At 37.8% G+C, this 16514-nt stretch overlaps 2 protein-coding genes across 2 annotated transcripts in view; both read right to left on the bottom strand.

The window, feature by feature from the left end:
* Positions 1 to 12010, bottom strand: part of abhd16a (abhydrolase domain containing 16A, phospholipase) — a 35462-nt gene extending 23452 nt beyond the window's left edge. Inside the window, exons 1-3 of the mRNA XM_061947573.2 lie at positions 11798 to 12010; positions 11344 to 11400; positions 11198 to 11264 (exon numbers count right to left, since the gene is read on the bottom strand). Of these exons, the coding sequence (XP_061803557.1) occupies positions 11198 to 11264; positions 11344 to 11400; positions 11798 to 11899 (226 nt within the window). The 5' untranslated portion in view covers positions 11900 to 12010. The remainder of the gene's footprint in view (positions 1 to 11197; positions 11265 to 11343; positions 11401 to 11797) is intronic.
* A 4087-nt stretch (positions 12011 to 16097) lies between these two features.
* g6fl (g6f-like) overlaps positions 16098 to 16514 on the bottom strand; it is a 68250-nt gene continuing 67833 nt past the window's right edge. The window contains exon 11 of the mRNA XM_061947640.1: positions 16098 to 16477. Within this exon, the coding sequence (XP_061803624.1) occupies positions 16456 to 16477 (22 nt within the window). The 3' untranslated portion in view covers positions 16098 to 16455. The remainder of the gene's footprint in view (positions 16478 to 16514) is intronic.

Raw genomic sequence — 16514 nt, 5'->3', positions numbered from 1 at the left:
TGGACGATCTCAGGGTTACAACAACTACCGTGCCAAGAGCCAGGTGGATACTCCAGGGGTTGGAGAAGCTTATGTCCAGGGCACGGAGGAGCTTGAAACCCACTGTATGTGAACACCAACAAGCTCAGGCTCCCATTTTGCTCTGTCAGGGAGGAGTTTGTTGTGACTCGAGCAAGAGAGCATCTCTCGTACGCAGGATCGAGAGATACAGTCTCTGGGGCAGGCAATATTGTGAGGACAGGGAGGAAGTGGAAGACAGGCGAGGCAGTGCAACAGGCTGAGGCTCGTCTGCAGCATAAGGCTTTTCTTGGAAATGTGGGATTTTCAGCTGCCCAAAACTGGGTGATGTCAGTTGACCTGGAGCAGTGACTGAGAATCCCACATTTTTTCACACGGTCTGCCTTGAGACCAGACATCATCCTGGTCTCAGGCACCATAAGGTAACTGATCTTGTTGGAGCTAACTGTGCTCTGGTAGGAAAGGATGGAGGAGGCTCAAGATAGGTAAAGGGCAAAATATCAGGGGCTTGTTTAAGACAGATGGGCTGTTGGGGATTTGAGGGCCATTAACTTAGCAAGGCCTATGAAACTTTGAGCATCACAGGGCTAAGCAGGAGGAGAGTCCTCCAGTCAGACATAAAGGTAGCAGAAAAGGCATCAAGATGGCACTGGCTGAAGAGGGGGAACAAGTGGGGGCACAGGCCGGGGCTTGATCAACCCCGGACAGGTTGCCTGTCACAGGATGTCTGTTGCAAGAACCAAAACACCCAGTGAAGCCAGGCAACAACACTGATGAAGTATGTGCATAGGACATCTATGTTTAACTGTAGCTGCTGAATCTTAGTAGCCGAGCCTACCAGGTTTACCTTTTGTAAATGACTTCACTAAAAAACGTGTGTGCTTATTAGAGGACATTTAGATGTTAACTGGCTTTCCCATTTTGGACAAGTAAACGTGCGGCAGGAATGCTGTATTGGAGCTTATATCAGAGATTTTAGATGCAAGCTGGTATAATATGATATTTGTTTTTTTCCGGACCGATATCAAATATCAATATTGGATTAAGGCACCCCAACTAGTAACTTCATTAGTTATTTGTTTATGGTAATTTTGCCATTACCGGTGATTAGGTGGTGGTAGTGACAATTGTTAGTGTGCGCCAAACGGCATAGAGCAGCTTTAGCCTTTGGATACTGTACAATGGTTCATTAACCCTCACATGGCCTTATTGCAAGCGGACCGTAACAGCCATCAGTAGGCCTGGGCCAATAGTCAATAAGTCAATTCACTGAACGAAAAAGGAAAATGCTCACTTTGCTGTCAATAAATTGCTATGTACGTGTGTGCTTGTTTTCTTCATCTCTCGTTTCAAACAAAGAGAAAGAGGTCTCTCACTATGTGCATCGCTCTCAGCACCTGAGCGCGTTTATTTAACAATAGAATTAACTGAACTCTTTTCAGTCTTTCACAATCTTTGTCTCTGTGGGCGGAGAGTGGGACCGATTATTTACACACACAGGATACACAGACATCGCCTTCCTACTCGTGACTCGCTAGTGAGAAGTCCCGCAAACGCAAAGTAACAGTAAGATGTTAAATATTTATTCAAGCTTGCTAACAGAGATGAGAATTTTTTTTTGTTTTTCAGGATAACTAAAAGTTATTTATCTTCCAAATACAGTACAATGGTAAACAATTCAACAGCAATGAGAAATACAAGGTTGTATCATTTCAAATGGTTACTTCCATTATTACTATATATCACTATTTGTGTTGGCCCTGCTATGAGGTGGCAACTTGTCCAGGCTCCTGCCCTCCCGTGACCCCAAAAGGGACAAGCGATAAAAAAATGGATGAATTGATAGATGATTACATTAATGCTTCATTTGGTCACAAAATGATACAGAAGGAATGGATTGTCCAACTTTTAGTTACCTGGTCCATTGCATCAATCTATCAATTTATCATGGAATACTACCTAAGGAAATCAAGACTGCAAAAATCATCCCAAATTTTGTAGCCGGGGATGAAAATAATATGAACGATTATCGACCTATATCAGTACTACCCACTTTTTCCAAAGTACTTGATCGGGTCATATATGATAGTTTACGTGGTTTCATGAATAAAATGTGTATTCTAACTCCATGTCAGTATGGTTTTAGAAAACAGAGCACAACCTGTACGGCAATTTTAGACCTCATCCAAAAAGTTAATGACGCTCTTGACAAACGTTCCCTCTAAGGTGCGCGACTGCGCAATTGCGCACTGCTCACGCGTCCTCTACGCACAGAAAATCTATGCCGCGCACAAAATCAAATCCCACTCTAAACAAAATAAACAAATCATTTGTTTTGTATGATTTTGCAATGCAACTGTGAGTAACAGGTGACGAAAGGTGGCCACAACAGATAAAATAATGTTTGTCAACACTGTTAAATTATTGTAACGTCTGTGGAGACACTTTAAGGAGGACAGGAATTCCTTCGGTCCCTTTATTTAGCGAAATTGTTTGTCGGCCATAACCACACCAAAAAATGTGTAAAATACTTCTATCTAGCAAAACTAGTCGTTGTCTACCATACAAACCAAGCCAAAAGCAACTCTTTGTCATCTGTTATATCAACAGTAGCCGCTTGCTCTCTCTCCCACCTGCGCCAACACATACACTATGGCAATTAGCCACTGATGCGTTTATGGCCACACACAAAGTTGGACAACTCCAACACCTAAACAAAGTGTAAATTCCAGGTCGTTATACTATGACTCCTCAATCAGATGTGTATTTATTCTACTGTCATTTACAAACCCCGTTTCCATAGGAGTTGGGAAATTGTGTTAAATGTAAATATAAACGGAATACAATGATTTGCAAATCATTTTCAACCCATATTCAGTTGAATATGCTACAAAGACAACATATTTGATGTTCAAACTGATAAACTTTTTTTTTTTTTGCAAATAATCATTAACTTTAGAATTTGATTCCAGCAACACGTGACAAAGAAGTTGGGAAAGGTGGCAATAAATACTGATAAAGTTGAGGAATGCTCATCAAACACTTATTTGGAACATCCCACAGGTGAACAGGCAAATTGGGAACAGGTGGGTGCCATGATTGGGTATAAAAGTAGATTCCATGAAATGCTCAGTCATTCACAAACAAGGATGGGGCGAGGGTCACCACTTTGTCAACAAATGCATGAGCAAATTGTTGAACAGTTTAAGAAAAACCTTTCTCAACCAGGTATTGCAAGGAATTTAGGGATTTCACCATATCCAGTCCATAATATCATCAAAGGGTTCAGAGAATCTGGAGAAATCACTGCACGTAAGCAGCTAAGCCCGTGACCTTCGATCCCTCAGGCTGTACTGCATCAACAAGCAACATCAGTGTGTAAAGGATATCACCACATGGGCTCAGGAACACTTCAGAAACCTACTGTCAGTAACTACAGTTGGTCGCTACATCTGTAAGTGCAAGTTAAAACTCTCCTATGCAAGGCGAAAACCGTTTATCAACAACACCCAGAAATGCCGTCGGCTTCGCTGGGCCTGAGCTCATCTAAGATGGACTGATACAAAGTGGAAAAGTGTTCTGTGGTCTGACGAGTCCACATTTCAAATTGTTTTTGGAAACTGTGGACGTTGTGTCCTCCGGACCAAAGAGGAAAAGAACCATCCGGATTGTTATAGGCGCAAAGTTGAAAAGCCAGCATCTGTGATGGTATGGAGGTGTATTAGTGCCCAAGACATAGGTAACTTACACATCTGTGAAGGCGCCATTAATGCTGAAAGGTACATACAAGTTTTGGAGCAACATATGTTGCCATCCAAGCAACGTTACCATGGACGCCCCTGCTTATTTCAGCAAGACAATGCCAAGCCACGTGTTACATCAACGTGGCTTCATAGTAAAAGAGTGCGGGTACGAGACTGGCCTGCCTGTAGTCCAGACCTGTCTCCCATTGAAAATGTGTGGCGCATATTGAAGCCTAAAATACCACAACGGAGACCCCCGGACTGTTGAACAACTTAAGCTGTACATCAAGCAAGAATGGGAAAGAATTCCACCTGAGAAGCTTAAAAAATGTGTCTCCTCAGTTCCCAAACGTTTACTGAGTGTTGTTAAAAGGAAAGGCCATGTAACACAGTGGTGAACATGCCCTTTCCCAACTACTTTGGCACGTGTTGCAGCCATGAAATTCTAAGTTAATTATTATTTGCAAAAAAAAAATAAAGTTTATGAGTTTGAACATCAAATATCTTGTCTTTGTAGTGCATTCGATTGAATATGGGTTGAAAAGGATTTAAAAATCATTGTATTCCGTTTATATTTGCATCTAACACAATTTCCCAACTCATATGGAAACGGGGTTTGTATTAAAAATGTACATTTTTGGATATTAATCATGAAATGATGTCTAGTAGATTACAGAATTGCTAATAAAAATATTTATTTTACAGACAGAAAGTTAATAAACACTTCATCTCATGCAACATGTGAATGTTTTAGGGGAACTAAATGTGATCTCTGAAAGGGGTACACAATCTTTCCAAAGCAGGACCCCCACCCAGGCATAAAATACTATAGTGCATAGCTGATTAAAAAAAAAACAATATCTAAGTGGGCCAAATCACATATATTAGAACATAATCTCTTGAAATTGACTACTGTCACTTGATTATAATAATAAGACATTTCAATTGTTATGTCAGGTTTGAGATAAATGTGCTGCTGGTATGACCACAGTGTGCACGTCTGTATTCCACTGAATGCTCAGAGTGTTTGTGTGTTTGCTCACACACATGAAAAATTAGAGGGAACATTGCTCTTGACAAAGGCAAGTGTGGAGTCGGTGTCTTCCTTGACTTGTCAAAAGCGTTTTGATACCAGTAACTTTGACATTTTGTTGGGCAAACTTGAGCATTATGGTGTCGGGGGTGTTGCCCTCCGTTGGTTCAGAAGCTATCTATCTGACAGAGAGCAATATGTGAAAATTAGCAGCAAGAAATCTCAACATAAAACTATCAAATGTGGAGTACCACAGGGTTCAATAATGGGTCCTCTTCTTTTTATTACCTATATAAATGACCTGACAAAATCTGATATTTTGGATAAAATCATATGACACAAATTTGTTCTTTTCTCAATAAAAAAACATGGAATATTTACAGACAACAATTAATAACGGAATAAAGTCGACATCCCTTAATATAAGTAAAACTCATTATATAATCTTTGCAAAAACAAGGACGATGTCTGTATTAAGATTGATGATCTGACAGCAAAAACTATCACAATATGTTGGCTTATTATATAAAGTCAGACACTCTCTGCCTCCTGAAGCCCTCCTATTCCTGTATAGATCCTTGTTTGAACCGTATCTAAATTACTGCAATATCATATGGTGTAACACTTATCCAAGTTATCTAGATTAATTACAAATCCTTCAAAAGAAAGTAATACGAGCCATAATATGGTTGGACTTTAATAGTCCCTCAAATCCACTCTTTTACAAGATGAAGCTTCCGAAACTCACAGAGAGTAACTCTTTACATAATGCATGTGTGATGTATAATGTGGTATATAAGCTGAATCACCAGCTCTGTGAGCTCATTCCTATCAACTATTCCACAGATACACATAACACAAAAAAAATAAAATAGTCTAAAGGGAAAACGCTGTAAACTCAAAGGCACAAGCTTTAGTATAACGCGTAAAGGCCCAAATAACTGGAATTAACTTGACAGCCTAATCATACAGTCTACTTCATTGAAAATGTTTTAAAAACTTTTGAAACATGAACTATTGCTACATTATACCACACCACGAAACCCAAAGGACTAAAAAGAATACCAATAATACAAAGCACAAGAGATGTATTATTGCTTGTTTATTGTAACATTACTTAATGAACATCTATTATTGTAGTATGCATACTGAAATACATATGCATAATATTGGCAAATGTATATAGTGCCCTATGTCCAGCAAATTTTCTTCCCTATGTCCAGCAAACATTTTTACAAAAGTGCACTAATAGCTTGTTTTAAAATGTCTGTCACAATCTTGCACTTTCTGTGTTGGAATTTACATGAATGTTTGTGCCACTGCTTAATAACTGTTTAATAAATACAGTTTTGGTAAATTGACTTAGTTGTGATTTCCCTCTATGCATGAAAGTTTAAAATGAGCATATATTAATGCAGTATGAACAAGAATGTTTTAATGTAGACACATAGAATCATCATACTGCTGTGATTATATGCATCAAGTGTTCATTCAAGGCTAAGGCAAACTATCGCGATATACAATGAAGAAAATAAGTATTTGAACACCCTGCTATTTTGCAAGTTCTCCCACTTAGAAATCATGGAGGGGTCTGAAATTTTCACGGTAGGTGCATGTCTACTGTATGAGAGATAACCTAAAAAGAAAAATCCAGAAATCACAATCTATGATTTTTTAACAATTTAACGGCCGGGTTAGCTTACTAAAGTGCAATTTTAAATTTTGCGCAAAATATCCTGCTGAAAACGTCTCGGTATGATGACGTCAGCGCGTGACGTCACGGATTGTGGAGGACATTTTGGGACAGCATGGTGGCCAGCTATTAAGTCGTCTGTTTTCATCGCAAAATTCCACAGTATTCTGGACATCTGTGTTGGTGAATCTTTTGGAATTTGTTCCATGAACAATGGAGACAGCAAAGAAGAAAGCTGTAGGTGGGAAGCGGTGTATTGCGGCCGACTGCAACAACAACACAAACACAGCCGGTGTTTCATTGTTTACATTCCCGGAAGATGACAGCCAAGCTTTACCATTGGCCTGTGGAGAACTGGGACAACAGAGACTCTTACCAGGAGGACTTTGAGTTGGATATGCAGACGCGGTACCGTGAGTACGCATGCAGCTGCGGCTTTCAAACATTTGATCGCTTGCCCGTACGTGCGTGCCGCTATGTGCATGTCACGTACGTAACTTTGGGGAAATATATGTGCTGTATGAACATTGGGGAGGTGAACAGTACTTTGGGCTGTGGGACTGAGTGTGTTGTGCAGGTGTTTGAGTTGTATTGGCGGGTTATATGGACGGGAGGGGGGAGGTGTTTGTTATGCGGGATTAATTTGTGGCATATTAAATATAAGCCTGGTTGTGTTGTGGCTAATAGAGTATATATATGTCTTGTGTTTATTTACTGTTTTAGTCATTCCCAGCTGAATATCAGGTCCCACCCGCCTCTCACAGCATCTTCCCTATCTGAATCGCTCCTACTGCCCTCTAGTCCTTCACTCTCACTTTCCTCATCCACAAATCATTCATCCTCGCTCAAATTAATGGGGAAATCGTCGCTTTCTCAGTCCGAATCGCTCTCGCTGCTGGTGGTCATGATTGTAAACAATGTGCAGATGTAAGGAGCTCCACAACCTGTGACGTCACGCTACTCGTCTGCTACTTCCGGTAGAGGCAAGGCTTTTTTTATCAGCGACAAGGAGAGGCTGCAAAGAGTGGTCAAGACGGCACAGAAGATCATCGGCCGCCCTCTCCCCTCTCTGACGGACATCTACACCTCCCGCTGCCTCAACAGAGCCAGTGCCATCATCAAGGACAAAGCCCACCCTGGCTCTGACCTGTTCCACCTGCTGCCCTCTGGGAAGCGCTACAGGTGCATTAAAACCAAAACAAACAGGCTAAAGAACAGCTTCTTCCCCAGGGCCATAACCATCCTGCACGGACTGCCCCATTGTCCCTCATAACTGCCTTCTCTTCGGTGCAATAACCCATTCCACCAACCAGTGTTGTAACGCCGTTACTATCGGCGGTAACTAGTAATCTAACGCGTTATTTTTTATATTCAGTAACTCAGTTACCGTTACTACATGATGCGTTACTGCGTTATTTTGCGTTATTTTTTATGTAGTATCGGCTAGAAACTGAGAAGATCTGAGTGTTGCAGCGCTGCTGAAGAGGCGACAAAAAAAGAGGCGCGCCGCGCGCTGTCTGTGTGTACGTGTGTGTGTGTGTGTGTGTGTGTGTGGGAGGGGGCGTGTCTGTGGCTACTATCAAGACGTCATGGCGAACCCCGAAGCCGAGTTTCTTAAAATGGAGATATTTTCAGTACGTTTCTTTTATCGACCACAAAGAAAATAACATTTTAGTTGAATGTAAGTTTCAAATATGCTGAAACAGCTACAAAAACAACATGCTTCGACGAAGCTAGTAAAGAGACACACACTTCACCTCCACCTCCAACAGCGGCTGGATTTTAATGAGGCACTGCACACTGAAGGTACACACACTCTGTCAATTCTCTTATATACTCTTTCATTTTAGACTTTTAGAGTGTTTGATTATCACATCACTCTAAATGTTTAGACTATAAAGTTCACAAACCTAAAGAGGGATACTAGTGGGCCAGGCTAATATTTCCTTTTCTCTAAACTAAGTGGGGAAATGTGTAGAGTGTTCTGGGCTTCAGACATGATTTTATTTCAGAATTCCTTGAGATAAAAAAACGCCTGGTTAGGCTTTATGTATGTAGTGTGCCTTTCTTGTTTTACAGCTATGTTGTTATTATGCTGTTTGTTACTTATGTATGTTAAGTTGCAGCTATTTAAAATAGTTTTGTCAATTTGTTCTGGTCTGAAACAAATTGGCCCTTTAAAACATATCTTTGTCTTTGTGTGTTGTATGTAGACCACATTGCTTAGCAGAGTTCAGTGATGCAAATGCATGTCAAGTTGATCAACAGATTGTATTATTCTCCAGTGCAATAAACAGTACTAAAATGAAGGCTAAAAGAGCATTAAATGGGGCCTTAAAAAAATAAAAAATAAATATATAAGTAACTAAATAGTTACTTTTCACAGTAACGCATTACTTTTTGGTTTAAGTAACTGAGTTAGTAACTGAGTTACTTTTGAAATAAAGTAACTAGTAACTGTAACTAGTTACTGGTTTTCAGTAACTAACCCAACACTGCCACCAACCACCCTGTTTTTTTTTCATGTATATATTCATTTCACCCTATATTCATTGCACTTCCATATTTTTTATATATTTACACATTGTTTTTCTAGCATGCACACATCGCACTGTATGGAATGGCCTCAATCTCGTTACCCTGCGTAATGACAATAAAGCTGATTCTGATTCTGATTTAAGCGGCAGAAAATGGATGGATGGATGGGCTACTCTACCAAATATTAATGTTGGTGTTCAAATACTTATTTTCAGCTATAACCACACAAATAAATTGTTAAAAAAAATCATAGATTGTGATTTCTGGATTTTTTCTTTTTAGGTTCTCTCTCATCAGTGTTGGGTTAGTTACTGAAAATCAGTAACTAGTTACAGTTACTAGTTACTTTATTTCAAAAGTAACTCAGTTACTAACTCAGTTACTTACACCAAAAAGTAATGCATTACTGTGAAAAGTAACTATTTAGTTACTTCTTTTTTTCTTCTTTTTTTTTAAAGCTCCCATTAATGCTCTTTTTGCCTTCATTTCAGTACTGTTATTGCACTGGAGAATAATACAATCTGTTGATCAACTTGACATGCTTTTTTATTTTCCTTTTAACATAATTAATGAAAAACAGTGCAACATAAAAAGGCATTTCTCCTTTCTTTAAACTTGGACCAATGACCATTAATAAAAAACAAGTTAAAGTGCAACATAAGAAGGCACATCATCTTCCTTGAAACATAAAGCCTGACATCTGGAGTGATGCTGCTGTCTTCCACACTTGGAGCCATGGATTGTAGAATCCTTGTTTTCAGTGGCAGGATCATTGACACAGATGGTGAAGTTTCAGTGCTCAGTAGAGATGGAACACTTTTGAGGGGTTTAAGCACCTGGAGGACCTCATCTGCCACTCTCACATCATCATCAGACAGGGTGACATTTGTCTTCAGGGTGTTGTGGGTCAATGCAGAGTATATAGCTGCCTGCTGCTCCAACATATCATAAGTGGAGTTCCACCTCGTTGGGACATCATGTATGAGCAGGCAGCTTTAGCATTTCTTGCTTTGTCTTAAGCACATGAGCAGCTGTTGTGCTTGGGTGGAAGTAAGAAACCTTCCTGATCCTCCCAAAGAGGCGCTCCATCCTATTGACTGAGATTCCCTTCTGTGATGCCAAATTCACTACATGTGCAAAGCACCTATCTGTGGTCCCAGTCCTGCCTCATTCTCTGTAATTATTTGATTTTTGGCATTATCACGTGTGACTGGGATATCTTTATCTTCCATTCCTCCACTGCTTGTGTCAGTACCTGCGCAAGGTGACTCTCGTAGAGGGGGCGTGTCTTCTCATCTCCCAGTCTGCTGTGATGAAGTGAGCGCTTATAGTTCCGCTGGACGTCCACCCGTCTGTCATGAGCGCAACAGATGATGCTCGGGATAGTTCATCCACAACTTTTTTCTTCTCCCGCTCATAAAGATCTGGCACAATCTTGTTGCTGAAGTGGGTGCGCGACGGGATGTCGTAACGTGGCTCAAGCATGTTCAGCATGTGTTTAAAACCCTCGTTTTGCACAACCGAGTCTGCACCTATAAACACACCGATTCAATGGCGCGGGGCGTTCAAGCTCCTCCGTTACTGCACTCGCCATGACCACGCTGTGTGTGGACTGAACGTGCCAACAACTTTTTTTTTTTGTTTCATATATCAAACCGCGGATCACTTGTGTGCCTCCCCTCCCCACACCCACACACACACACACATAGACCGCGCCTCTTTTCTTCTCTCCGGCTTGTGACAGAGGAAGATTCAGAAGAACGACACCGCAGCGCTTCTGTTTCTAGCCGATACTACATCAAAAGTAACGTAAAATAACGCAGTAACGCATCATGTAGTAACGGTAACTAAATTACTGAATTAAAAAAAATAACGCGTTAGATTACTAGTTACCGCCGAAACTAACGGCGTTACAGTAACGCGTTACTTTGTAACGCGTTAGTCCCAACACTGTCTCTCATACAGTGGACATGCACCTACCATGAACATTTCAGACCCCTGCATGATTTCTAAGTGGGAGAACTTGCAAAATAGCAGGGTGTTCAAATACTTATTTTCTTCACTGGATATCGTGTATCGTGACATGGCCTAAAAATATCGAGATATTAAAAAAAAGGCCATATCGCCCAGCCCTAGTTCCAAAACATCGACCAATTCAGCGTCTTATCTTACCTTTTCTATACAGATAACATAGCAGGAGAGGAGAGCTGTAGTAGGACAGATACCACAGTGCTGAGGCCTGGAGAAGGCACACATGATAAACACATGGATTATTACATGACTAATCATTTCATCAGGCTCACTAGAAATATACTGACCCAACCGAGGATGCTGTCGGTGTGTTTCTCCAGATTCCCTGGCTGGTAGTTCCATCCCTGTCCCCAGGGGGAGAAACACAATATTACATAAACACTTATTTCTCAAATAAAAGGTTACAATTATCCCCGCCAAGCTAAGCTGTATTAAAGGATGCTAACGTTAGCATTAGCAGGTGCGTGTCTTTTAAAGGAATACCTCTGGCTACAGTTGGTTTAAGTCACAGTGTCATGGTGGGAAAGCAGTACAAGACACATAAACATATATTGGTGTTGTTGTTTGACTCCTACTTTCATTAATTCATTCGACATTAGTCAGGTTACTGCAATGACAGCCGGCGGTCAGTAGCAAAACATTTGACATTTCCGGTTGGAGCTTCGGCTAACTGCCGCCGATACCGCACGGAGTTGGGAGTTTGCCGCAAAAATGAATGGAAACCGGAGTGCGTATCTTTACCCTCCTCCCGGCTCGTCCTTCGGGTCGTGGTTGGTCCGGGGAGCGGTGAACTCTCTGAAGATGAGGCCCCAAAACACAGCGGAGCCATGTCGAGCCGGCCATTTTTCCGGGATGACGACGGTAGCCTGCGATGGCCAAACAGTTCAAACGCGACCGGGCTCAATTTTTGTTTTGTTTTTTGTTTTTAGTTAAATATTTCACTTAAATAGTGGTGTGCCGTTAATTGGCCTAACATAACCAGAAATCATGATCATAATTAAAAATAAAGTTATTTTTTTATTTACTTTCCCTAACTACCTAAGAGCCATACTTGCCAACCTTGAGGTGGGCGGGGTCGGGGGGGTTAAGGGGGGGGGGTATTTTTATAGCTACAATTCACAGAAATTCAAGTATTTCATATATATACATACATATATATATATATATATATATACATATATATATATAGAGAGAGAGAGAGAGAGGGAGAAATAAAAGAAATACTTGACTTTCAGTGAATTCTAGCTATTAGGGGGAGGAGTATTTTTATAGCTAGAATTCACAGAAATTCAAGTATTTCTTATATATATATATATATATATATATATATATATATATATATATATATATATATATATATAAATAAAAGAAATACTTGACTTTCAGTGAATTCTAGCCATAAGGGGGAGGAGTATTTTTATAGCTAGAATTCACAGAAATTCAAGTATTTCCTATATATATATATATATATATATATATATATATATATATATATATATATATATATATATATATATATATATATATATATATAAATAAAAGAAATACTTGACTTTCAGTGAATTCTAGCTATAAGGGGGAGGAGTATTTTTATAGCTAGAATTCACAGAAATTCAAGTATTTCTTATATATACATATATATATATATATATATATATATATATATATATATATATATATATATATATATATATATATATATATATATATGTATGTGTGGGGAAAAAATCACAAGACTATTTCATCTCTACAGGCCTGTTTCATGAGGGGGTTCCCTCAATCATCAGGAGATTTTAATGGGAGCATTCACATACCATGGTTTATATAGGGCACAGAGTGGGTGGGTACAGGCTGGCGTAGGGTCGTGGTGATTGGCTCATGTGTTACCTAGGAGGTGTTTCCGTCTGTGGCGGCATGCTGTTACAATTTCGCTGCGCTTGTTGAGGGATGACAGGTCTGGACGGTAAATAATAAACAGTTTCTCTTTCAAGCATAGGTTGCATCTTTTATTACCACTATTGTAAGGTGTGCTGGATGCAAGAATTTGCCATGTTATTGAATATTCAACATTATTGTCTTTGAGGTCCCAAATGTGTTTGCTGAGTTCTGTGGTATTCCGCATGTTTTGGTTCCTGAAAGAAGCCTTGTGATTGTTCCATCTGGTTTTGAACTCTCCCTCGGTTAATCCTACATATGTGTCGGATGTGTTAATGTCCTTGCGTGTTACCTTAGATTGGTAGACAACTGATGTTTGTAAGCACCCCCCGTTGAGAGGGCAATCAGGTTTCTTTCGGCAGTTGCAGCCTTTGTTGGTTTTGGAGTCGCTCTGTCCGGGGGCCGACGGCTCATTTGCAATTGTTTTGTTGTGGTTTGAGATGATTTGTCGTATATTGTTCATACAGCTGTAGCTCAATTTAATGTTGTTCTTGTTGAATACTTTTCTTAGGGTGTTGTCTTTGGGAAAGTGTTTGTCAATCAGATTGAGGAATTTGTGTCCAATGTTAGTTGAGACGTTTTTGCTGTATGGGGGGTTGTACCAGATGAAGTCGTTTCGTTTTCTGTTCTTTTTTGGCTGGTTTCCTGGCGTGGGTTCATAGGTATATATATATATATATATATATATATATATATATATATATATATATATATATATAAGAAATACTTGAATTTCTGTGAATTCTAGCTATAAAAATACTCCTCCCCCTTATAGCTAGAATTCACTGAAAGTCAAGTATTTCTTTTATTTATATATATATATATATATATATATATATATATATATATATATATATATATATATATAAAATAGAAATATGTCTATACGTTTCAGGTCAAATATAATTATGATTGACTCTGGTAATGCTTTTAAATAAACTATAAAAAATTTGGATTGTCATACATGTTGATATTTGAGCGACTGTTTTTTTTCAGATTCAGATTTTCTTTTTTACAGTTTAAATTTTTTTGTTCGGTTGCAGATCTTTCCTTAGCAAAGTTAACAAAATGGATGTTGCCTTCAGGGCAAGGGACGTGCGGTCAGGGGAGGCAGGTAAGGCAGGGCCTCACTTGTCATGATGAAAATAAAATAGAAATAAACATATGATATTATTATTTTTTCTATTATACTGTGTTGTAAATTTATTTTCAGTATGATTTTCACAATTTTTAACATTTACTTGAGTAATCAGTAATTTATGCACAAACCTAACATGAGGCTTCTGCCGCCCCTTAATTGTTCTTGCCTGTGTGTGTGGAAAGCAGAAGAGCCTGAGGGACGCCAAAGTAATGTTTACAGAAACATTTAGAAAATACATCCTGAGCTTGTACAGTGTAGAACAGCAATTATTCTGACTTTTTACATTGAGTGAAAAAAAAAAAAAAAAAAAAAAACCAAAAAAATAAAAATAAATATATATATATATATATATATATATATATATAAATCTCCTGATGATTGAGGGTACCCCCCCTCATGAAACAGGCCTGTAGAGATGAAATAGTCTTGTGATTTTTTTCCCCACACATACATACATATATATATATATATATATAGCCGAGGTGGTTTATCCGTTAAACAGTGCTCAATACCAGTAGAGCGGAATATTCATTAGGTCAGGAAAAAACAGAGGCTATTTCATCCCTAAAAGCCTGTTTCGCAGGGGAGTTTACATCATACATTTGTATCAGGGGAGTTTATATCATACATTTGTATCATAAACTCCCCTGAAGAGCAGGGAAACCTGCAAAACAGGCTTGTAGGGATGAAATAGCCTCTGTTTTTTCCTCAGGATGTAAAAATGTTTCTGTAAACACACATATATACGTATATATATATATATATATATATATATATATATATATATATATATATATATACGTATATATATATATATATATATATATATATATATATATATATATATATATATATATATATATATATATATATATATATATATATATATATATATATATATATATACACACATATATATACATGTATGTATATATATATATATATATATATATATATATATATATATACATATATATACATACATATATATACATATATGTATATATATATATATATATATATATATATATATATATATATATATATATATATATATATATATATATATATATATATATATACATATATATACATACATATATATACATACATATATACATATATATATATATATATATATATATATATATACACACATATACATATATATACATATAGCTGAATTTTTGTGGTAATCTAAATAACATTTTGGAAGTTATTAGATTTTTATTGATGAACGTTTTTTGTGTCGCCCTGTTTTATATATATATATATATATATATATATATATATATATATATATATATATATATGTATATATGCGTGTATGCTTGTGTGTGTATATATATATATATATATATCATAAAGAAAATACATTTACAACACAGTTGATTGGAAAATCAATAATTAATTTGTATTTATTTTTTTCCATTATGACAAGTGAGCCCTTGCCTGGATTTCTGCATTTTTGGGGGGCCTGTAATACTGATACTGATAAGGTTAAAGCACTTAAATGATGCCAAAGAACGAGATCAGACAAAAATAGCCAAAATATAGTAGCCTATATGTCACATATCTATCACAGTTTAAACAATAAAGGTAGTACGTATTTAATCTGTGTTCTTAATTTCATGTTGTGCCTGTCTCGTTTTTTTTAAACAATACCTAATAAATTAATAGGATCAAAATACATCCCCTGAAGGCAACGTGGTAGAGGACGCCCCGTATCCTTTTTGCTCTCAGTTAGGGGCCCGCCCATCACAATAAATTTGGGCCAAAAGTCTGAATCTGAAAAAAAAAAAATGTGAATGTTAAAAAGACGTGAAACCAAAAAAAATGTTAACTGTAAAAAATACGATTTCAATCGGATAACAAATCCAGAAAACACGTGAAAGTGAAAAAGCACAGGTATAATAAAAAAGTAAAAAAATTTAAAATGTAAATGTCAAAATAATGGATAAAATGTATATTTTACTCAAATTTATTTTTTCTTTTCAATTTAAAAGTTTATCTATTTCCTAGTAAAAAACATTTGGCCTTAATTTAGTTTCATGCACAGAAAACATGCAAACTTCACACAGATTTGAAACCTCTCCTGCCTATGCGGTCACCATGCTAACCACTTCGTCACCAAACAACCCCCATCTCTGATTATGTGCTATAATTACAACTAAAATAAACCCGCAATTAAGTACAGTTCCTTCACATTCAACCACCTCGGGCTATTTAAAAGCCAATTATAACATCTTGTTCACGCTGTGTTCCTTCCCGCTGCTGCACATATAGGCGGGCAGAGGTGACGGCGAGGAGTTACTGGAGGTGATCAGCTCTGACATTGCTCGTTTCTGTAAAAAAAAAACACCCAAAGTAAGGAGAACGCAA

This window comes from Nerophis lumbriciformis, linkage group LG04 (genome assembly GCF_033978685.3).
Source record: "Nerophis lumbriciformis linkage group LG04, RoL_Nlum_v2.1, whole genome shotgun sequence".
Taxonomy (NCBI): domain Eukaryota; kingdom Metazoa; phylum Chordata; class Actinopteri; order Syngnathiformes; family Syngnathidae; genus Nerophis; species Nerophis lumbriciformis.
The sequence above is the reverse complement of the archived record's forward strand: the minus strand, read 5'-3'. Positions and strand labels throughout refer to the sequence as shown.